General features: G+C 48.5%; 1 protein-coding gene across 1 annotated transcript in view; it reads right to left on the bottom strand.

Moving 5' to 3' along the window:
• FANCD2 (FA complementation group D2) overlaps positions 1 to 25379 on the bottom strand; it is a 1182674-nt gene that overhangs the window by 440179 nt on the left and 717116 nt on the right. The window contains exon 33 of the mRNA XM_069206781.1: positions 8059 to 8169. Within this exon, the coding sequence (XP_069062882.1) occupies positions 8059 to 8169 (111 nt within the window). The remainder of the gene's footprint in view (positions 1 to 8058; positions 8170 to 25379) is intronic.

Raw genomic sequence — 25379 nt, 5'->3', positions numbered from 1 at the left:
ACAGCTTCAGCACCCAGACCCCACCGGCAACCACCAACACCACAGATTCACCTCTCACCAACCTCCTCCTCTCCTGAACCCCGCCAACAACAACTACACCATCGAAATCATGAACACCCTCCACTTCGGCTCTCCATCTGACCCCTGCCCTCACCACATCCTCAACAAAGCAACGTCCATCATCGCACCCCAACTACGGAAGATCATGAACAGCTCCTTCGAGTCCGCCACCTTCCCAGAGAGCTGGAAAAATGCAGAGATCAATGCCCTCCTCAAAAAAACCAAGGCGGACCCAAAGGACCTTAAGAACTTCCAGCCTATCTCCCTGCTCCCCTTCCCGGCAAAAGTCATCGAGAAGGCAGTCAACAGACAACTAACCCGCTTCATCGAGGAGAACCGCATCCTGGACCCCTCCCAATCCGGATTCCGCAGCAACCACAGCACCAAAACCGACCTCATCGCCGCCACAGATGACATCAGAACCATACTGGACAACGGCAAAACCACGGCCCTCATCCTCCTGGGCCTCTTGGCCGCGTTTGACACCATCTGCCACCACACCCTACGCTCATGCCTCAGCAATGCTGGAATCCGCGACAGAGCCCTGGACTGGGTCACCTCCTTTCTCTCCGGCAGAACCCAGAGAGTCCGCCTCCCCCATTCCGCTCGGAGGCCACCGAAATCATCTGCGGCGTACCCCAGGGTTCGTCCCTCTGCCGACCCTCTTCAACGTCTACATGGCCCCGCTCGCTAACATCGCCCGATCCCACAACCTCAACATCATCTCATAAGCAGACAGCCAGCTGATCCTCTCCCTCACCAAGGACTCCGCCAAGAGCAACCTCTACGAGAGAATGAAGGCCATTGTCGAATGGATGTAGAGCCGCTGTCTCAAACTAAGTTCTGACAAAACGGAAGTCCTCATCTTCGGCTCCACCCCCTCCGCATGGGATGGCTCTTGGTGGCCTGCCACTCTCTGAACTGCTCCAACTCACACCGACCACGCACGCAACCTAGGATTCATCTTGGACCCCTCACTATCCATGACCCAGCAAGTCAACGCCATCTCCCCCTGCTTCAACACCCTCTGCATGCTCCGAGAGACCTACAAATGGACACCCACCGAAACCAGAAGAACAGTCACACAAGCCCTCGTAAGCAGCAAACTGGACTACGGCAATGCCCTCTACGCAGGAACCAAACTCCAGAAGAGGCTGCAACGCATCGAGAACGTCTCCGCACGCCTCATCCTGGACATCCCCCGCCACTGCCGCATCACAGACCACCTGAAAAACATGCACTGGCTCCCAGTCAACAAGAGAATCACCTTCAAACTCCTCACACCCACGCTCACAAAGCACTGCACAACACCGGACCAGAATACCTCAACAGATGACTCTCCTTCTACACCCCAACCCCACATATCTACTCCGCCGACCTCACAACCGTTCCATGCTTCTGCAGAACTACATCCAGCAGTAGATCATTCTCACACCTCACTGCCAAAACGTGGATTACTCATCCCATCCACTTGCGCCAGACCGAAGAACTCCATACTTTCAGGAAACTTCTCAAGACCTGGCTGTTTGAGCAGTAACAGCAACTCCTCCTTCCCCTTATCTCCCCTTCCCTCCTCAGTGCCTTGAGACCCTCACGGGTGAGTAGTGCGCTTTACAAATTCCTGATTGATTGGCAGTTTTGATGATAAAGCCTGCATCTCACTTACTCTCCTGGCAGATGTGATCGACACTAAGAAGGCTGTTTTGATAGTGAGCAGCCGGAGAGGACAATTATGTAAAGGCTCAAAAGGAGCACACATAAGAAAAGTAAGCACTAAATTAAGTCCCACTGGGGAAAAACAAATGGCATAGATGGAAACGTATGTTGAAGCCCTTTTAACAATCTCTGTATGATAGGAGACTTAAACAAAGACTGTTGATCAGGCAAGCGAAGAAAGGCCGATAAGGCAGAAAGATAGCCCTTAAGAGTCTCTAAGTAGGAACCCTGTTGAGCGAGTGTCAGAACGAAAAGAAAGATATTAGAAAGAGAAGAAGAAAGAGGATCAATAGACCTCTCTGTACAATATATTACAAAACGTTTCCAACGGCAGGCATAAAGCGTCTTAATAGAGGGACGCCTGGCTACCAGAATGACATGACAGACTTTGGGAGGAAGGTCATAAACCATCAACTGCTGGCACTCAATCTACACGCATGAAGCCGCAGAGTTGACAGGTTCGGGTGGAGAACCTTCCCCTGCTGCTGCAACAGAAGATCCTCCCAAGAGGCAACCTGATGGGAGGATTGATGCTCATTTTGAGAAGCTCGGAATAACAGACTCTTCGTGCCCAATCCAGAGCCTCTAGGATTACTTGGTCCTGGTCGTTCTTGATTTTCTTGAGGACTCTGGGAAGAACTTGTATGGGCGGAAAGGCATACAGGAGGCCTGAACTAAACTCACGGCGAAGAGCATCACCTAGGGATAGCCACCTTGGAAGCTCCCATGCGCAATACTGCAGACATTGCATGTTCTCTTCAAGGGCGAATAGATCTAACCAGGGCTCTCCCCACTGCTGAAAGAGTCCTTGCACCACCTCCGGATGGAGATACCATTCTTGATCCGCTAAGCATTGCAGGCTCAGTTCGTCCGCCTTGGCGTTCAGAGAACCTGCCAGGTGTTGAACCACCAGGGTTTATGTCCTGCTGTTCGAGGCATGTCTAGAGACGCAGAGCCTCTTGACAAAGGGTCCACGACCCCACACCGCCCTGCTTGTTGCAGTACCACATTGCTGTAGTGTTGTAGGTGAACACCTGCATTACCTTCCCTTTCACAACAGGAAGAAATGCTTTTAATGCTGGTCGGACCGCCCAAAGCGACAACAAGTTGATATGGAGCCCGAATTCCTCCGGAGACCAGAGACCTCTGATCTCCAACTCTCCCAGATGGCTGCCCATCCCAGAAGTGATGCGTCCGTCACTACTGTGAGATCTGGTTGGGGAAGGGAGAGGAGTCTGCCTTTGACCCAAACGCAGTCCACTAACCACCACTGCAGATCCTTTGCAGTTCTCTCCGAGATCTGAACAATGTCGGTAAGATTTGCTATGCCCATTGGAATTTCAGGTCCCATTGCAGAGCCCTCATAAGCCATCTGGCATGTTTGACTAATAGGATGCAGGAAATCATGAGTCCCAACAGCCTCAGAGTCTGTCTCACCGAAATGCAGGAGAGAGGCCAAAACATCGGTATCATAACCGGAATATCCTGGACTCGCAGGTAGGGAGGATAGGCCCGAAACTGCACTGTGTCCAGAACTGCTCTGACGAAAGGGAGCTTCTGAGAGGGAGTCAAGTGTGACTTCGGCATGTTTATAGTGAACCCCAGCGAATGCAGGAGATCCACTGTAGTCTGAAGGTGGGTGACGAAAGCCTGGGGCGTCGGAGCCTTCAACAGCCGGTCGTCCAGGTAGGGGAAGACTGAGATCCCTAACCTGCGAAGATGAGCTGTCACCACCGCCATCACTTTGGTGAACACCTGAGGGGCACCGGTGAGACCAAAGGGGAGCACGGTAAACTGGAAGTGCTTGTGGCCCACCTTGAGCCACAAGTAACACCTGTGGGCCGGCAGAATAGGGATGTGAAAATACGCATCCTGCAAGTCCAACGCTACCATCCAGTCTCCTTGGTCTAGGGCAGTCAAGACCTGAGCAAGAGTGAGCATCTTGAATTTCTTCTTGAGGAAGAGAATGACGTCCCTTAAATCCAGGATAGGGCGAAGGCCCTTGTTATTTTTGGGAATCAGAAACTAGCGGGAATAACAACCACTGCCTACTTCTGACATTGGGACCCTTTCCATGGCTTCCTTGGCCAAGAGAGACGTAACTTCCTCATGGAGTAAGATCAAAATGATCCTCCATCAGCTGTTCTTTTACTGGAGGGATAGAGGGAGGGAAAGACTGGAAGGGGATGGAATAGCCCTTCTGTATGATCTGCAAGACCCATTTGTCCGATGTTATGGCCCGCCAGAGAGGGAGATGAAATTGAATCCTCCCTCCAAATGCACAGAAATAGTCTTGCAGAACCAGACTAGGAGGGCTTGGGTGCTGCGGAAGAGGGGGGCTGGGTGGAGGCCGACCTCTGGCCAGACCCTCTGCGTCTGACGGTACAACGACCTCGCACGGGATGCTGTGAAGCCGGAGAACGGTGGCTAACATGTGGCTGGCGTGGTACCGCACCCCTTCAGAAGCCTCAAAAGGGACGTTAGCTAGACTGCTGACGAGCCAGCTCTGAAAGGCCCTAGCTTCTGGCTGCAGCTCCAGAATCCTTGAACCACTCAAGCGCAGTGTCTGCCTTCTCACCAAAAAGGCGAGAACCATCAAAAGTCATGTACATAAAGCTCGACTGGACATCCCCCAAAAAGCCAGTAGAATGTAGCCAGGTATGCCGACAGAGGGCCACTGTCGAAGAAATTACCCTGCCCAGCGAGTCGGTTGTGTCCAAGCCACACCTGATGGTAAACTTGGCTGCATCGCTCTCATCCTTGACAGCCTGGGTGAGAGTGTCCAGTACGCCCTCCGGGACATGGGGCAGCACCTGTGCCACTGTATCCCATAAAGCATGGGAAAAACAGCCAAAAGGCAAGAGGTGTTTACCGACCTCAAAGCCAGGCTGAAGGAAGAAAACAACTTCTTTCCAAGTTGGTCCAGCCTCTTGGATTCCCTATCCGGAGGGTAAGGCACTATGGAAAGTGGAGGCTTGGACCACCAAGCTCTCCGGGGTGGGATGTTGGGTGAGGAAACTAGGGTCATTTGGAGCAGGTCTATGGCGGTAGCCGATTGCCCTATTCACAGGAGCCCCTGTGCTGGGTTTGGACCAAATTCCCAAAAGGTCATCTGTAAGGGCTTCATTGAAGGGTAACATCGGCTCTGATGTAGCAACCCACGGCTAAAGCACCTCTGCCAGGAGATTAGTCCTGACTGGCACCGTAGGCAAGCCTAGGTCAAGACCTCAGCTGCCCTGTGCACCACCATGGCATAAGATGAACCCTCCCCCATAGCCACAGCGGGAGGAGAGAGCATGCCAGCATCTGGAGAAGTATCCAGTCCACTGGCTTTCCCTAGATCCTCATACCAATCTTCTTCATGCTCCAATCCATATTCTAGAGGGTCCTCAGACTCCTCCCACTCCTCTCCTGTGCCTGGCTGTTCTGAATAAGCCTCAGTCACTGATTTGGGCCTAATCAATCGCCGTCGAAGTCAGAATCAGCATCATTGTTCCGGATCATCCGGAATGAGGATAGGACTACCACCACCAGTGGTCAGTGGTGGAGGGAGCGTTGACATTGGGTCCGACTCCGGAGGCTGACTGCGAGAAACCGGCACCGGTCCAGACCTGCTATCGGATCCCGGCGTCCGCAACGGTGCCAAAGCCACCGACGTCGACTCTGATGGGGCCCCTGCTGACTCCAAAAACCCACCCGAGGGTGCAGTCTGCTGAAAAACGCTACCTGAAAACGGCTGCCGGGCAGCTGGAAGCTGGAGAGATCTCTCTCTCAAGGCCTTCGGAAACATGGTCCAACAGTCCGAACACTACTTCGAATCGCGGTCCTTCTCAAGGCCCCAATCGGTAACTGATATGGTGCGATGACATGCACTACATGGTTTAAATCCAGTCTTTCTCAAAGACATTGCTCACACAATCGAAAAATCTTTGACAAAAACATCAAAAAAAGGGTTGCTCTTTCCAGATCTGCGTTTAACCAGCATGGAAGGAAAAGAACTGACATACGCGCACCGGGGTAGTGCCTATATAAAAGGCCGTGATGTCACAGACTGCTCCAAAGACACGGACGACGCCACGTGGATACGAACGATGCACGCGGATCCGAACGACACGCACGGATCCGAACGACACATGCGGATCAGACTGACGCCACCTGATGGTGCGCACAGGGTACTGCTAAGCAGAAAATGTCCAGATTTGAAGCTGACGCCAGGGAATTCTAAGGTAAGGAATCTGCATCTAGAATTCTCTAGCAGATAACTGCTTTATGTTTGTCGCTCCTTGGGGTGTTTTCTTTTTACCGCTTTGCAGACTGATCCTCTTACATGGATAATTGCACGATTGCTGATATACTAGGGTGAACTATTTTTTTCTTTTCTCTCTCCCCTTCGTGCTCCATGGTAGCCATGGCCTTCACAGCGCTCACAGCATTAACAGCACAAACTCCATCGGCAGCATTGGAGCGCTGGTCACATTGTTCACTGTTACCTAATCAGAGTAATTTCTTTTGGCTCTCCCCCTCACGCTCCATAACTTCCCCAAAACCAAGAACTGATGAATGCTTTGCTTAAAATTATTATTATTTTTTTTTTAAAACACATTCATCTGCATTGCGGCTCTCCCGGCATACTGAGAGAGACGATAATACAATATTCACTGCACTCAGGAAAAGTCGCCCCATAATGCTTAGTAAGCATTCTTTTTCAAAACATTTTTTACCACAACTCAGCCTGTGATGGTCCTTGACGCACCCCTTCTGTTTAGGTCATCTCTGGGTCCCCACACTAGGTTAGTGAGGACCCCAAAATAATAACCCCTCCCACCATTCAGTCCCTTTTTAAGCTCTCTTATGGTTGGAACTTTTGTTTTACCGCGTGGAGTAGTTTGTGTTCCTAGGGTCTTGGTATGGTCGAAGGCCTGCTTGGCCTGAAAATATGTAAGGCACTGCACTGTGCCATTTTCTTTTCATGTGGTTATGCCCTCTAGGGGCTAAATATATGGTTACATAACCATGTTTGTTACAAATGATATTTTTATTCCGGTGTTCTCTAGGGGCTGTTCTGAGCAGTCAACATACTATAATATTTGCTGCACTCGGTCGTCCCATAATGCTTTGCAGGGCATCCACAACCTGATATTTCTGTCTAGATCTTCTCTGGGTCCCCACACTAGGTTAGAGGGGACCTCAAAATAATAACCCCTACCTCCATCCAGTGTCTTTTTAACCTCTCTCATGGCTGGAACGTTTGTTTTACAGCTGACAGCAGTCTGGGTTTTAAGGGTATTGTTTGTAATATTATTGCAGTAAGCCTTGCTAGCCCTGAAAATGTGTAATGCACTATTTTCTCTAGGGGCTAAATATATGGTTACATTGTAATACTTTCAGTCATTTTCTTTTCATGTGGTTAAGCCCTCTAGGGCATAGCTATATGGTAACATGACCATGTTTCTTTCAAATGCTATTTTCATTGTGGGGTCCTCTAGGTGCTGTTCTGAGCATTACAATCTAATGTCAATCGTTTATTTCTGATAAGCTTTTTTTATTGGATTTACATGATGATTGTATGTGCTTCATTATTGTCGGATTATTGCAATTATGACCATGATTCAGGCCAACGTATCATCTTCACTATATTTTGACTGTTTGAGCACTCTTGATATGTTTGGGTGACCCTTCTAGTTATTTCTTTTGTTACTCTTTCGTGGCTGTCTTGTTTTGGGAATTGTGTTAGCCAGCCAGCCAGCCAGCCAGCCACTCTGATGGTGGGGTGGTAAAAGTGGTATTCTATTGGAATTAGCTTTGCAGATTTAAATTAGGATGCTAAATGGCAACATTTTCATTTTTGGCTGCAGCTAGAGAAAGAAGGTAAATGGATGTGCTTTAGATATATGCATGGCCACTGGAATTATGTGGCAGGAAAAGACCAAATTATGAGGCAGGATTGATCAATTTATGTGGCAAGAAAAGTCTAGTTATGAATTTACAGCGCCAATAGCTCTAACTCAAGCAAATGCGAGACCCATTGCATTACAAATGCTTTTTTATATAATATGTACTTTATAGATTACACTATATTGCTTATTTTATCAAACTGTAAAATCAATATTTGGTTCATAAAAAAAATACAAAGGGGCAATGGTGCACAAGGTATGAAATTCATCTAACATTTAAAATAAACAAAGTATATGCTTACATAGTATGCCTAAAAAAACAATATATGTGGAAAATACAACATAGAACCACTGTCGAAAAAAATCTTATCACAAGCGCATATACTACCTAACCAATTCTTCCATTGACAGATCAGCTTCCTTTTCTTTCAAACGTCCTGCAAAGACCCCAACAGCTGACTTCCACAGCTTACGGTTTTCATGCAGAGAGAATCCACTCCTGAGAAAGAAAACATATTTGTTTCAAATTGTACACAAAAAGAAAGAATATGAGTAAAAAATGGCTAACTTTTTTCCTTTTGTTGATGCTAGCTATGATTGAAAGTGTGCTAGGACCCTGCTAACCAGGCCCCAGCACCAGTGTTGTTTCCCTAAAACTGGACCTTTGTCTACACAATTGGCACAGACATGGCACACAGATTAGCCCCTTGCAAATGGTACCCTTGGTACCAAGGGCCCTACGGCCATGGAAGGCCTCTAAGGGCTGCAGCATGTATTGTGCCACCCTGGGGACCCCTCACTCAGCACATGCACACTGCCTCACACCTTCCGAGTGCCATGCCCACAACACACTGCCTGTGGCATAGTTAAGACACCCATATAGCAGGTCTTACAGCCCTAAGGCAGGGTGCACAGGTGAGGGCATGGCTGGATGAGCACTATGCCCCTACAGTCTAAGCCAATTCTTAGACATTGTAAGTGCAGTGTAGCCATAAAGAGTATATGGTGTGGGAGTTTGTCAAACACGAACTCCATAGTCCCATAATGGCTACACTGAATACTGGGAAGTTAGATATCAAACTTCTCAGCACAATACATCCACACTGATGTCAGTGTGGGATTTATTGAAAAATGCACTCAGATGGCATCTTAGAGATGCCCCCTGCATGTCAGCCCAACTGCTAGTGCTAGGCTGACCAGTCTCTGCCAGCCTGCCACTTCCAGAGTAGTTTCAGGCCACATGGGGTGAGTGCCTTTGTGCACTTTGGGACCAGGAACAAAGCCTGTCCTGGGTGGAGGGGCCTCACACCTCCCTCTGATGGAACTGTAACACCTGGTGGTCAGCCTCAAAGGCTCAAGCCTGGTGTTACAATCCCCCAGGGCACTCCAGCTAGTGGAAATCCCGTCCCCTAGACACAGCCCCCACTTTTGGCAACTCAGAGGAGATAAGGAGAAAAACAAGGAGGAGTCACCCTCCAGCCAGGACAGCCCCTAAGGGGTCCAGAGCTGAGGTGACCCCTTCCTTAGAAAATCCTCCATCTTGCTCTGGAGGATTTAACCCAATAGGATTAGGGATGTGCCCCCTCCCCAAAGCGAGGAGGAACAAGGTGGTTGTAGACCTAAACACCCCCCTAAATTTAGTATTTAGGGGTGACCAAGAACCCAAGAAATCAGGTTCCTGACGACTTGAACAAGAAGATTACTGATGACCTGAAAACCCGGCAGAGAAGGAGACAACAGCTTTGGACCTGCCCTACGGACCTGTCTCCAAATTCAAAGAAACTGCAACAGCAACGCATCCAGCGGGACCAGCGACCTCTGCCGACTCAGAGGACTGCCCTGCAAACCCAAAGGACCAAGAAACTCCTGTGGACAGCGGCTCTGTCCAAAGCAACAAGAAGAAACCATCTTTAAAGGGACTCCCACCTCACTCCTGAAGCGTGAGTCCCCAACACTCTGCACCCGACGCCCCCGGCCCGTGTTCAGAGAAACCAACACTGCAGCGAGGACCCCCAGGCCACTCCCATGGCGTGTCCACCCTGAGACGACCTCCCTGCACCCCCATGGCAACGCCTGCTGAGAGAATCTCGAGGATCCCATTGACCGTGACAGTCCGGTAACAAAGAACCAGACGCCTGGAAGAAGCACCGCACCCGCAGCCCTCAGGCCTGAGAGGAACTAACTACCGGTGCAGGAGTGACCAGCAGGCGGCTCTCATCTTTGCCCAGTTGGTGGCTGACCCGAGAAGCACCCCTATGCCCTGCCTGCATCGCTAGAGTGACCCCCGGGTCCCTCCATTGATTTCAACGTAAAACCGGACACCTTCTTTGCACACTGCACCCAACCGCCCCTGTGCCGCTGAGGGTGTATTTTGTGTGCCTGTTTGTGACCACCCCTAGTGCTCTACAAAACCCTACCTGGTCTGCCCCCGAGAACGCAGGTACTTACCTGCTAGCAGACTGGAACCGGAGCACCCCTAGTCTCCATAGTCGCCTATGATATTTGGGCCCCTCTTTGACCTCTGCACGCGACCGGCCATGTGTTGCTGGTGCTGGATGTTTGGGGTTGACTTGAACCCCCAGCGGTGGCTGCCTATGCCCTGGAGACTAAACTTGTAAGTGCTTTACTTACCTGAGAAACTAACCTTTACTTACCGCCCTCCAGGAACTGTGTCCACTTTTAAAATAGCTTATTGCCATCTTATGCTAAACTGTGTACATTACTGTTTTACTTCAAAGTTCTATATTTACCTATGCCACGTACCTTACGATGTATGTACTTACTTGAATTCTGAATCTTGTGGTTCTAAAATAAATTAAGAAAAGAATATTTTTCTATATAAAAACCTATTGGCCTGGAGTGAAGTCTTTGTGTGTGTGTACCTCATTTATTGCCTGTGTGTGTACAACAAAGGCTTAACACTAGCCTCTGATAAGCCTACTGCTCGACCACACTACCACAAATAGCACATTAGTATTATCTACTATTGCCGCTATCAACCTCTAAGGGGAAACCCTGGACTCTGTGCACACTATCTCTCACTTTGAGATAGTATATACAGAGCCAGCTTCCTACACTGCACCAATCACTTTATACCCTACCAAAATGCACCAACAAGTACCTGGTAATTATTGCGATTGATAACTGGGTAAAGTCTCATTCTAAATATGACCAATTTGTGATATCATACGAGTGATTAACTCACACCACTTTATATGAACTTACATTTAAAAGCTCTAAATAATTTTCCAACAAAGAGCTCTTAGGTATTTCTGTGATTTGATCATCAAACTTGAATGTCTCTATGTACCCAGAGATATGTACTTGATATTATTGTGCAGACCCATAGCTCTGATTTGGCTAGATTTATTCTATAACGTTTCTGTTTATTGATTCTTACAGATTAACATAGAGGGTAACTATAACCAATTTCCAACTTAGATGCACCAGAACAAGCTTGATGAATTCATTAGATAGCCTTAGTCTAACATGCAGAAACCTGTTGACACTTCTCAAAGGATAAAATGTGTATTTTGAGTTTTTAAACTTGCAAGGAACTACTTTCCTTGTAAAATAAATGTAATTAGTGTGTGAACCTTTACAAAAAAAATCATGCATACTGTAAGAAATAATGTGGTGTTGGTCCAAGCTCCCTAGGCACAGTTGGTGTGGGTTACAAACCATAACTGCTTCCCTGTAGGATGAATACACTTATAATCTGAGTGATGTGAGCTTACAGAGCAAGACGTTGTAAGGCCACTGCTAAAATATCACAATAAAAGGAAAGGCTGCTAGTGCAATACATTTTGCAACATGGCCATTTGATGAACACTTCTTAAAATTCCAGCAATTGACCTCTGCACTGCCTTTGTGTATGTTGCTTCAGCATGATTTAGTTATAATTAAACCGAGTAGTGATATTCATTTTGAAATTGCTTCAGCAAGTTCCTATGCAATTACTGAGTAAATACTGGTATACATTATGCTTAGGCATCAACTTATTGCTAGATCATTAATTGGGATATTGTGACACTAACCTTAGTCAGGTAATTTTCTATCCCTTGAATCAATTACTCTTGATGAATACAAGTTATCCTGATTTCATAAAAAGTGAGATATAGTATCCTGCACCTGGTCAGCCAGAGGCTGTTTCCTGGTCAGACCATGGCAGATCTTTACACAAAGAACAATCTATATGGATTGGTCTTCCTTTGCTCACCCCAGAGAAACCCACAAGTAGCTTCAACCCCCAGAGACATCCATAAACAGCTGATAATCCACCTGTTGACACAAGGTGCAATGGATGTGGACACTCAGAGCTCTTTTAGAGTCTAGGCGATGGGGCCTCGAACACTAGCAGAAAAATGGACTGTCCATTGTGAAAAGGTGTTACAACCTTTAGGAAGAAAGCTGCCTTGGGTCTTAGCACCAATTTGATCAGGAAAAAGGTGTTGTACAGCTGGCAGAGAGAAAGTGCTTGCAGCTCATTTAAGCGACAAACTGATGTGATCGCAAAACAGAATTCTGTCTTTTATGCAAGAAATCTCAGGGAGCAGCACATTAGTATTGTTAAAGTGCCCATTACAATTGTTAGAACCAGACTGAGGTCCTGCTGAGGCTTCACAAAAGGTTTTAACAGGAACAAATGGACCAGACCTTTTAAAAATCCATCACAATCAGTGACTTAAACAAAGGCTTCTGATCAGGCAACCAGACTTGTTGGGATAAAGAGAAGAACAAAACATGAAAATCAGACAAATTGACTTTTAAGGGTTGGATATGCCAAAAAATAAATAAATAAATATCACTCATTGTCTATCACAGATGGTTTTAGTGGAAGGACAACTTGCTGCCAGACTGCCATTTACTACCTCTGGAGGAAGAACGAAGGCAGTCAACTGTGGACTTTCAATCTCCATTCACAGAGGTGAAAGATTTGGGTGAGGGACCCTGCCCTGCTGTGACGACAGGAGATCTTTCTGAAGACTCAGCAGAAACAGAGGACAGATGGTTATGGCCAAAAGTTCTGAGTACCACATTCTCCTGGCCCAACCTGGAGTCACTAGGATAACTTGGGCCTGATCTTCTTCAGAACTTTAGTCATTAGAGGTAGAGGTGGAAAGGCATACAGGAGTCTCAAGCTCCAGTCCAACTGAAAGTCATTTTCTGAGATAGAATTGCTCTAGGAACTCTAACCCGCAAAAGTTCAGATCCTGCACATTCTTATCAGTGGCCAAAAGAGTGAGACTGGGTTCTACCCACTGCTGGAAGACACCCTGTGCCACCTTGGAGTACAGCTGCCATTTGTGATTCGCTCTACAAAGCACTCGAGTGACTCCACCCTGGCATTTAAAGATCCTGACAGGTCTTCTAGGACTAGGCAGACGGCCTGATGACTCATCCAGTTCCAAAGGCATAAGGCATCTTGGCACAGAATACGTAACCCCACATGGCCCTGCTTGTTACAGTAACACATGACACTTTCGTTGTCTGTAAAAACCTGTACCTGTACCCTCTTGATGGAAGGGAAGAAATCCTTGTAGGTCAAAGCAAATAACACATAACTCCAGCAAACTGAATTGGAGACGGGTTCCCAATAAAACCAGAGTCCTCTAATCTTCACCTCTAGGCTTCCCTAACCTAGCAATGCTGCACTTGTCACAACGGATAGTTCTGAGTAGGGAGAGTGGTATGCCGCCAGTCCAAATGTGGTCTACCAACCAACACTAGAAATCCTTTGCAGTCTCCTCCAAGACCTGGATTGAATCTTAAGTTACCTTAGTGCTGAGACCACTGAGATTTCAGATCCCACTGCCGACCTACCTGGCATAGTCAACTAGCAGGGCTCAGGGTGCCCAGAATCCTCAGAGCCACTTTCACTGAGACCAAGGTCAAGGGATGAAATATCTGGATCATAGCCCAAATGTCCTGGTCTGTTTGAAGGGAGGAATGGTTTGGAAATATCTTGTGTCCAGGATGGCTCTCATGAAGGGAAGCCGCTGTAAAGGAGTCAGGTTTGACTTTGGCATGTTGATGGAAAACCCAAAGAATGTCAACATGTTAGCCGTCATCTGGATGTGGCTTGTGACTGTCTTAGAAGAGTCTGCCTTCAGGAGCCAGTTGTCAAGTTAGGGGAAGACTCCCAGCCTTTGCAGGTGTGCTGCGACCACCACCATCACCTTTGTGAAGATTCACGGCACACTGGTAAGGCCAAAGGAGAACATAGTGAACTGAAAGTGCTCTTAGACCACCTGAAACCGCAGGTAATGTCAGTGGGACTGTAGGACATGGATCTGAAAATGTGTGTGTTGCAAGTCCAGCATTAATGGAAAAGTTACATACCTTCGGTAATGCCTTATCTAGTAGAGACAATACATACATCCAGATTCTTTACCATACAATTTCCCCAGGCGTTAGTCTGGATCCGGAGATTTTTCTCCAGCAGTACCCCTGCGTGCCGTTAGGTGGTGTCGGACGGCTTTGCGTCCGTCGTTGTCCAAATCAGAAATGACTTCCCGGGTCCTATACAAGTGCCACCCTAGCAAGCTGACATCAGTGTCTTTTCACACTTTCCAAGGCAGAAGCCCAGAACCATGAAGAACACTGACCACGGATGCATCAAAACTAGGGCCCTGAAAGGGGAATCCCTGTCCCAAGAAAGTAGTTTGCAGAATGGGGAGGATGGGTGGGTCGGAAAGAAATCTGTAACTAGATATTGTCTCTACCAGCTAAGGTGTTACCGAAGGTAAATAACTTGCCCATCTGCTGGAGAAATCTAGTTACAGATTCCTTACCTTAGAATAGATACCCAAGCAATACCATCCCCGGAGGTGGGTCTGCAAACTAAGATCACACCAGAAAGTCCTGCTGGACCGAACGGGCAAAGTGACTGTCCCTTTGGACCCAACTGTCCAGGCAGTAGTGTTCCGTAAAAGTGTGCAGAGAAGCCCACGATGCCACCTGACAAATGTCCAGGACTAGAAATCTGCATGCTAATGCAGTGGTTGCAGCTTTAGCTCTGGTAGAATAAGCACACAAACTCTACGCGGGTTGATTCTTTGCCAGTGCGTAGCACTTTCTAATGCAAAGTACAACCCATCTGGAGATGGTTCTTTTCTGCAACAGTTGACCTTTCTTCACACCCACATAACCATCAAAAAGTTGATCATTCACCAGTAACTCTTTGGTAAGATCAAGGTATAACCCCAAAACTCTTTTTCAGTCCAGGCAGTGTAGTCTCTCCTCTTCCTTAGAAGGGTACGGGGTGCTTAGAAAGTAGGCAAAGTGATGGACTGGCCTACATGGAAGGGTGTGAAACTTTCGGTATAAAGGAGGCCCGAGTGCGAAGCACCACTTTGTCAGGATAGATAGGAAGGTAGGGTGGCTTAGATGACAATGCCTGCAGTTCACTCACTCTGCGGGCAGATGTGATGGCCACAACGAAGGCTGTTTTCAAAGTGAGGAGCCTGAGAGGAGAATTGTGGAGAGGCTCGAAAGGAGTGCACATCAGAAAAGTCAAAAACAAATTCAAGTCCCACTGGGGCACAATAAATGAGGGCAGAGAAAACATATGAGTAAGGCCTTTAAGAAACCTATTTACAATAGGAGACTTCAACAAAGAAGTTTGATCAGGCAACTTTAAAAAAGCAGACTGCAGACAAATAACCTTTGAGAGTGCCCATAGCAGAGCCTTGCTGGGCCAATGAAAGTATAAACAATAGAACCTCAGAAAGATGGGAAGAAGGGGAGTCAACAGACTTGTCTGTGCACCATGCCACAAATGTCTTCCAATGACAGGAGTATACTGTTTGGTGGATGGTCACCTGGCTGACAGGATTACATGGCAGACTTCGGGCGGAATGTTGAAAGCTGTCAATTGTCACTGCTAAATCTCCATGCAAGAAGGCAGAGACTGGACAGGTTCAGGTGGAGAACACTCCCATGCAGCTGCGACAGAAGATCCTCCCGAAGGGACAGTCTGATCAGAGGATCGATGGCCATGCTCAATAGCTCGAGATACCAGACCCTTCGTGACCAGTCAGGAGCCACAAGGATTACTTGGGTTCGGTCATTGTTGAACTTCTTGAGAGGTGTGGGCAGAAGCTGTATGGGTGGAAATGCATACAGGACGCCTGAGTTCAACTTGAGACGAAAAGTGTTGGAGAGCAATTGCCACCTTGGAAACTCCAACGCACAATACTACTGACAATGCACGTTCTCTGTGGAGGTGAACAGATACAACTAAGGCTCTCCCCCAAGAGACCTTCCACCACCTCCGGTAACATAATTCCTGACAGCTTTCCATTGATCACTGATGGCTGAATTTGTCCACCCTGACTTTCAGAGAGCCCGTGTCAGATGTTGAACCAACAGGGAAATGCTCTGTTGTCCCAGCCACGTCCAGAGGGGCAGAACTTCTTGACAAAGGGTTCACAACCCCATCACGCTCTGCTTATTGCAGTACCACGTCAGTGGTGTTGTCTGTGAACAGCTGCACTACTTTCCCCTTGAGGGAGGAAAGAAATGCTTTCAATGCTACCCTGATCACTTGGAGTTCCAACAAGTTGATGTGGGGTCTAGACTCCACCGGAGACCAGAAGCCTCTGATCTCTGCCTCATCCCAGGAGTGACGCGTCTGTCACTACTGTGAGATCTGGTTGGGGAAGGGAGAGGGATCTGCCTCTGGGCCAATTGCAGTTCATTAACCACCACTTCAGATCTTGTGCAGTTCCCCCGAGATCTCAACCATTTCGGAGAGATTCCCCTGATGCTGCCTCCACTGGAACTTCAGGTCCCACTGCAGAGCATGCATATGCCATCTGATGTGTCACTAGCAGGATGCAGAAGGCTATGAAGCCCAGCATCCTTGGAGTCAGTCTCACAGAACCCCAGGATGGAGGCTGAAACATTGGTATCTTAGCCTGAATATCCCATTGGTATCTTAGCCTGAATATCCCAGACTCACTGCTCAGGAGGATAAGCCCAAAACTGCACTATGTCCAGAACAACTCAGATGAAAGGGAGCATCTGAGAGGGAGTCAGTTGTGACTTTGGCACATCTATAGTAAACCCCAGCAAATGCCGGAGGTCCACCGTAGTCTGGAGGTTTGAGAAAACAGCCTGGGAGAGCTCACCTTCAACTGTCAGTCGTCGAGAAAGGGGAAAACTGAAACCTCTGATCTTCGCAGATAAGGTGCGACCACAACCATCACCTTGGTGAACATCTGAGGGGTGTTGGTAAGTCTAAGGGGAGCACTGAACTTAAAGTGCTTGTGGCCTACATAAACCGCAGGTAGCGCCAACGGGCGGGCAGGATGGGGATGTGAAAATAGCCATTCTGCAAGTCCAACGCTGCCATCTAGTATTCCGGATCCAGAGCTGACAAGAACTGAACCCAGGTGAGCATTCTGAATTTCTCCATTCTGAGGAAGAAGTGAAGGGTTCAGAGGTTTAAGATAGGTGCAAAGTCCCTCGTCCTATTTGGTGACCAGAGAGTAGCGGAAATAGCAACCACAGGCAACTCCTGGCCCTGGAACTCTCCCATGGACTCTCTTGGATATGAGGACCTTGAGTTTCTCGCTGAGCAAGGACAAACGATCCTCTGTCAGCTGGTTGCAAAATGGTGGTATAGAGGGAGGGGTAGACTGGAAGAGGAGGGAGTAGCCCTCCCGAATGATCTGTAACACCCACCTGTCTGACGTTATGGACTGCCAGGGGTGGAAATGATGACGAAGTCTGCCACCAACTAGGCACCCATGATCTTGAAGGGCAAGATGAGGAGGGTTTGGGGCTGCAGCCCCATTGTGGAGAGGGGGTGGTAGGTTGGTGTCTGTAGCAGATCTCTGATTAACCAATCCACACGGTCAGGAATAACCACGCCCTTGTCCACGCATGGGCTCGGAAGCGTGCGCTTGACGGTGGCTGGGGTATGGCTGGTGCAGTTGATCACACCCTTCCGTAATCACGAAAGAGCCGAAAGGCAGACTGGGGTTAACGAGGGGCAGATGAGAACCCCAAGGACATGGCTGTAGCCGATGAGTCCTTAAAGGACCACACTAACAGGTTACTCCGGGCAACACTGGGGCAGCCGGGTGCAGAGGTACAGCACGGCATCGGGTGCCCGATAAATTTCAATGGGGATTGCTCTCCTTGTGAGAGTGCTGGCTCTCACCTTAGGGGGTCAGAGATGTGGCTAAGGTGGCTAAACTCGTCAGGGCCAGTCAGTCAACACACTAGCAGCTGGTACGTTTTCAGGGGGCACCTCTAAGGTGCCCCCTGAATGCAATTATCAGTAACTGACACTGGCATCAGTGTGTGTAGGAGGCTGGCTCAGTTTATGTTGTTCAACTATGGTGTGGCACCCTATATTGGGCCCAGGCAACCCTTAGTGATAGTGTTTAGGTGTCCAGATAGCAAAAGCTCTCTAGGGGTAGCTGTGGAGAGCAGCTAAAGCTTATCTAGGAGGAGTGTAAAGCACTTTCAGTACCACAATAGTCAGTCATTAATTGTATACAAGAAAGAACCACACCAGGTGTTGCAAAAATAAAGGTTTCTTTATTACAACACTAAATACTATACTAACGTTGGTATATCTCCACTTGGAGATTCCTACACACCAAATATCCACTTAGAAACAATCAGAAATAAAATAGAAATAAAATAGAAATACATGGGGCCCCTTGAAGGGACCAAACCATATACTAAGAAAGAGGTATAAGAATGAAGGTTCCCAACCAAGGTAAGCGTGTTAGGATCACCGGGCCTGGGGGAATAAGAAAATACCAGAGGTAAGTAACTGTAATCCCACAGGCAACCGGGTGCAGGGTTATCATCAAGCAGGGTGCCCCATAGGCTAACACAGGACCATTGAAGTTGGATTTTTATGTATTCAGGACCCGTCCCAGTGGACTCCGATGAAAACAGTTGGCACATAGAAGGCTGAAGAGTGCCCCCACCCGTGGATACCCAGATGACCGGAGTACCTACACCAGAGTGTTCAGGTGCATAGAGGTGAAGGGGCGTCTGAAACCCATGTTGGAGGCCTTGGTTGTCCAGCTGCTGTTGCGACCCGTGGACCAATCGGTGGAACCCAAGGTGGATTCCACATGAGAGGTACCTGAAAAAGAAGGGGTCCAGGCAGTGCAGGCTGGCAATGCACACCCTCTTGGAGGTGAAGTTCCTGCAGGACGGTGAAGGAGGAATCCAGCTGCGGAGTCAGGAGGGATGCAGAAGTTCCTTGAAGTAACCCACGAGCTGTCCCACGTAGGTCACCAGAGTGCAGGAGGGTCACTGACCAGCAGGACCACCAACAAGTCTTGGCAAATGGCAGTTGCAAGGTAAGTTACAGGTTTTTGATGACCAGTAAGGTCACAGTAACTCAACACTTGGAAGAGAGTCAGGGCAGACCTTCAGTTGGAAGGAAAGCCAGCCGGAGCCCCGGTGAGTGATCCACTGGCAGCAGGCACAGGGAGTCGCAGGGAGGCCTCAACAGCACAACAAAACAGGAGTCGCAAGAGCTGCAGAGTGGAAGCTGATCTTAGAGTGGCAGAGTGCTGGAGGCTGGGGCTTCTTGGAGCCTGAAGATCTCTAGGAGGAAGAGCTAACAAGCCCTGGCAAGAGCAAGAGTCGTGGTGCACAGGGGTTCTGTTCCAGTAGCTGCAGCAGGAGCCCACAGTTTCCCAAGTGAACCAGAAGATAAAAGGGACCCAAAGAGGACCATAGAACCACCACTTGTGTTGCAGAGCCATTCAATGTCCTTGGGACAGCAGGATCCACCAGTCAGTCGTTGTTGCCTTGAGGTGCCTGCAGAAGCAGGGGAGTGACTCCGTCACACCAAGGGAGAGTCTTTCTTGCTTCATGGATGCAAACAGAGTCCTTGTGACCCTGGAAGATGGACAGACACGGATGTTGCAGAAATCTTGCAGGAGCTGGAGAAACAATGTTGCTGTGGGAGCCCCTCCAAACTGGGTACAGTCTTATTTCAGTTCCAAACGTAGACCTGCAGCGGTTCTGGAGGCCAGGAGCAAAAGAGTGTTTCAGAGAGTTCCTGGTGTAGAGTCTTGCTCTACGAATCTGAGGACCCACCCTTGAGGAAGCCCTTAAGTAACACTAAAAGGAGATTGGTCACACTCTGCGATGACCCCCCTATTAGAGGGGGTCAAAGATGTCATCTACCTGGACTAACCAGTCAGATGCTCCTAGGGGCCTCTGCCTACCTTGTTTCCAAAATGGCAGAAGCAATCGGCCAACCGGCAGAGCTCTGTGCACCTCCCTAGGGGAAGGGCTGGATAGGGGTGGTCACTCCCCTGTCCTTTGTAACGTTTTGTGTCAGAGCGGGAACCAGCAGTTCCCGAACTGGTACAAACCGGATTATGGAATGAGGGCACCAAATGTGCATTTCAAAGCAGTCTGGAGGTGCTCAGAGGCCGCCCCACCCCAGCCCATAACTGATAACAAACATGCCTAGGTTTGGAGAAGCCATTATGTAGCTAGACCACTTGTTTTGGCCAGTGTCCACTACATACCTTAAGATGGCTTCCCTGCACTTACAAAGCCCAGATAATGGAATATGGGGTTTGAAGGGCTATCCTGCTCATGCAGGGGTACCCTCACACTTAGGAACATGCAATCTGCACTTGGGCTGAAGAGCCTACCACAGAGGTAACTTACAGTGTCTAAGTGCAGTGACCAGGATATAAGACAAGCCTTATATCTTAAGTGAAAGCTACATGCACCATTTCACACAGGCTGCAATGGTAGGCCTGCAGACACAGTTTACATGTACTCCAATGGGTGGCACAATACATGCTGCAGCCCATGAAAGTCCCTTGTTTACCAATGCCCTGGGTGCCTAAGTACCATGTAATAGGGATTTACATGGGTGCACCAGTATGCCAATTTTGGAGTGAAAAAGTATACTAGCAACCAAATTTAGAGGAGAGATCACAGACACTGGGGTCCTAGTTAGCAGGATCCCAGTGTACTACAGTCTAAACACACAAACACCACGCAGAAAGTGGGGTAACTGTGTCAGAAAGCTGCTACTTTCCTACAGTGCGTGTTCCCCAATACGAGATGTTAGATACCAAGCATCCCTATCTTCACTGAAGCCATCTTGTAGATGGGGAACCCATAGTGATCAGTACATGTATTGAAAAAGGCTTCCCCTTGTGACTTACTATGTCTGAGAAGTGACAGAGATATAGCAAGGGCATATCTGCTCATGCAGTTATGCCCTCCCATGTAAATGATCCCTGCCTAAAGGCTGTAAGGCCTGCTAGAAGGGTGATGTATATATTACATGCAGAGTTAGAGGACATGGCAAACAGGCTGTGTGACATGTTGTGTTTTCACTTTGGTCTGCACCAAAATATGCAGCCTGAAATGGAAGCTTGGTGGGTGGTCTCTTAGGGTGGCACAATTCGTGCTGCAGCCCTTAGGGACCTTCTTTAGTACCCCAGGTCCTAGGTACCAGGAGTACCATTTACTAGGGACTTACAGAGGGGGTGCTAAAGATTTTGCCAATTTGGGAAACAACTGTGCGGTTTTGGGGAAACATATCTAGCACTGGGGACCTGGTTAGCAGGAACCCAGTGCATTCTCAGTCAAAATTACATCAGATACCAGGCAAAACGTGGGAGCTAAGCAGGCCAAAAAGGGCACTTTCCTACAAGACCCCTCCCCTCAAAAGAAAGAATATAAAACTAACCTTCCCCAAGAGCGACTTCATCTTATACGTGGAAGAACCTGGAAAGGCCTTCTGCACTGGCCTAGTCAGTCCCAGGTCAATGTTCCACTGATTAGACCATTCCCTGTAGGGATATGGACTACCTTAACAGTTTGGGGTTTTTACCTTTCATCTGCAAAAGCCATCTGAGAGGCCTGCGGTCAGTTTTAACAAGGAAGTCAGAAACAAACAAGTATGACCTCAGATTCTTCGGGGACCAAACCACAGCAAATGGTTCCCTTTCAATGGCACTCCAATGCTGCTCTCTGGGGAGTAACCACCTGCTAATGAAAGCAAAAGGTTGGTCATGGCCATCATCACTGATTTGGGAAAGGACTGCTCGTATCCCATATTCAGAGGCATCGGTCTGCACTATAAACTGCTTGGTGTAATCTGGAGCTTTCAGAACAGGTGCTGAGCACATTGCTTCCTTCAGAGTGTCAAATGCCTTTTGACAGCTCAATGTTCAGTTCACTTTCTTGGGCATCTTTTTAGGGGGTCAGTTCTGTGAGAGGTGCCACAATGGTGCCATATCCTTTCACGAACCTCCTGTAGTACTCAGTCAAGCCAACGAATGTCCTGACTTGGGTCTAGGTTGTTGGAGCTACCCAGTCCAGAATTGTGTGGATCTTAAGCTTTAGTGGTTGAACCTGGCCTCCATCTACAAGGTGTCCCAAGTATACAACCTGGCCCTGCCCTATCTGGCATTTCCTTGCCTTGATAGTGAGGCCTGCATGTTTCAGAGCCTCTAGGACCTTGCTAAGGTGGATCAAGTGATCCTGCCAGGTAGAACCAAAGACTTCAATATCATCAAGATTTTCTGCACACTAGTCTTCTAACCCAGCAAGGAATTTATCCACCAACGTTTGGAAGGTGGCACGGGCATTCTTCAATCGAAAGGGCATAATAGTGAACTGACAATGCCCATCAGGAGTGGAGAATGCCGATTTCTCTTTTGCTTTAGGGATCAGACCTATTTGTCAGTACCCTGATGTGAGATCAAAAGTAATGAGATACTTGGCAGCCCTTAACCTGTCAATCAGTTCATCAGCGCTAGGGATTGGGTAGTAATCTGTTTTGGTCACATCGTTGAGACCCAATTCCCGCATCTTGCTGACTTCCGCTTTGATGCTTTCTTTGACATGATCAGACTGTCTGTAGATTTTATTTTTGACGGGTGAGCTGTCCCCAGTGTCCACATCATATGTACAGAAGATAGTCTGACCAGGGGTCAAAGAGAAGAGCTCAGCATTGTGCTGCAAGGCTTGCTCGCAGTCAGTCTGCTGCTGGTCAGTGAGGGTGTCTGAAAGGACCACTCCTTCTACTGAGCCACCTGTGGGGGTTCTAGAGATGAGATGGAGGGAGAGGTTCACTCTCAGCTTCCTGACCCTCATTTAGTGACCATGAGCATGATCATATCAGCTCTGTTGTGATAGGGTTTAAGGCGGTTGACATAGATAACTCTTTTTGGGTTCCTGCAAGAGCCCAAGTCCACCAGGTAGGTGACTTACCCTTTTCTCTCTTGGATAGGGTAGGGTCCACTCCATTAGTCTTGGCGGCACTAGGAGCCACAGGCTCCAAAACCCACACCTTCAGCCATGTTTGGAACTCCACCTGTGCAGCCTTTTGGCCATACCAGATTTTTTGGAGCTCTTGACTGGTCTCTAGGTTTTTAGATGCTTTTTTTCCATGTACTCAGCCATTCTGGGGAGAGGGCCAAGTACAAAGTCCACAATTTCCTGTTTAGGTTCTCTTAGAGGTCTCTCCAATCCCTTCACAAGACAAAGTGGTCCCCTTACAGGATGCCCAAACAAAAGTTCAAAGGGGGAAAAAATCGACTCCCTTCTGTGGCTCGTCCCTGTAAGTCAAAAGCAGGCGTGAAATAAGATCCTCCAATTCCTTCTGAGTTTTTCAGGGGGTCCACAAATCATACCTTTCAATGTCTTGTTCAATCTCTCAACGAGGCCATTGGTTTGTGGACGATAAGGGGTAGTGAACTTGTACCTCACCCACATTCAGCCCACAGGTTTCAGGTAGCCAGACATGAAGTTTGTATCTCTGTTTGACACCACCTCCTTTGGAAAGCCCACTCTGGTAAAGATACCAATGAGGGCCATAGCTACTGAAGTAGTCCTCAGGGGAATTACTTCAGGATACCTGGTTGCAAGATCCACTACAACCAGTATGAATCTGTTCCCCGATTATGTCACTCCCTATCCTTTCAAAGGGAATCCCAACCACTGGAAGTGGGATTAAGTGGGCACTTGTGTGACCACCTGTCTTGCCACTAGCTTGACAGGTGACACAGGAGTTACAGAACTCCTTCTGAGACATAACCGGCCAGTAGATGTGTTTTACCAACCAACTCCATGTATTAGCTTGGCCAAGATACCCAGCTAGAAGAATATCACGCGCCAAAGGGAGGAGAAACTCCCTAAATTGCTGAGGCACTACCACTCTTCTAATGGCACCAGGTTTGGGGTCTCTGACCTCATTGGACAACTAAGCTTTCTGAAGTGGGGTGTTGGGTGAAGAAAGATGGGTCTCCCGGAGCGGGGAAATGGTGACAGGCAATTGTTCTGTTCACAAGAGCCCCCGTGCTAGGCTTGGACCAGGTTCCCAGTAGGACATCAGTTAGTGCTTCACTGAAAGGGAGCAGGGGTTCGGAAGGTGAAGCTTCCGCCTGTTGCACTTCCAGCAAGGTATTCGTCTTGACTGCCACAGAGGGAAACGAGAGGTCCTGGACCTTAGCCACTCTCTTCACCATCATAGAGTATGTTGCTCCCACCTCCGAAGCCAAGGTAAGTGGAGAAAGCATGCCGGTATCTGGAGACGTGTCCAGACCGCTGGCATCACTCAGTTCCTCAACCCAGTCCCTGTCCTGACCTTCAGACTGGTTCTAAAGGGTCCAGTGACCGCTCTCATTCTTTTCCAAGACCTAGCCCTTCAGAATAGGGCTGAGAGAACTACAGAGGAAGCACGGGTCCTGTGAGTGCCAGAGTCTGTCAACTCTGCTCTGTCTCCACATTGGATTTGGGGGATCCAATGGTACTGGGGGCATCGTTGTCGGGACTAGCGTCACGGAAGGTTACGTTGGCATGACCACCCCGGTCCAGATCCCTGATCAGATCCACAGGGGCAGACTGGAGGCAAAGCTGCTGGTGTGGAAACAGATGGGGTCCCATGTGACCATGCGGGCCAAAGGCCCTCCGCATGGGTGAGCCAGCTCAAAAATGAGGTGCATGACTTTATAAAAGTCTTTCATTTGATCAGAAATTGCTCAGGCTCCCAAAAAAAGTGGGAAGAGCACAGCTGACACCGGCATAGGCTCTGCAGAACCATGCTTTAAATGCGGATGCCCCTTCGTTGCATCGGCCGACAGATGAGAAGTCAAAATAAACTTTGACTTCTTGTGCTTCATGTGCCTCTTACCGGAGTGCCAATAAACATTTTAGTGGAATGAAGAGGACATGGGGCTCCTGTAGTGGTTCCGGGACATTCCCCTTGAACAGGATCGAGATCTCCGAGGTGTCATGTGACATGAGGTTGCCTGCTGGGCCGCAAGCAGCTTTAGAGACTGCTCCCTCAAAGCCTTCGGAGCCATGACCCAGTAATTGGAGCATGACTTGGAGTCGTGGTCAGGCTCCAGACACCACAGACACACAAGGTGTGTGTCCATAACCGACATGGAGTGGTTACAGGTGCCACTGAGTTTAAAACGTGTCTTCCTCAAAGACATTCTGGGCACATCAGGAGGAAAAACCTAAAAGATGCGCTCAACAAAATGTCAAAAAAAGCCTGTCAAAAAAGTGATAGAGGGTAGCTCTATTCGGATCTGCATTGACTGGCGCAGAAAGAAAAGAACTGATGTCACCATGCAGAGATGGTGTCTATATAGGGGACGCGGACATGACTTGCGGCGTGGATGGCACTGCACGGAGCCAGCGCACGGAGCCGATCATTGTGCATGAATACTGCTCAAG

Source organism: Pleurodeles waltl, chromosome 9 (genome assembly GCF_031143425.1).
Source record: "Pleurodeles waltl isolate 20211129_DDA chromosome 9, aPleWal1.hap1.20221129, whole genome shotgun sequence".
Lineage (NCBI taxonomy): Eukaryota > Metazoa > Chordata > Amphibia > Caudata > Salamandridae > Pleurodeles > Pleurodeles waltl.
Note: the sequence above shows the minus strand (reverse complement) of the source record. Positions and strands in the feature narration are given on the sequence as shown.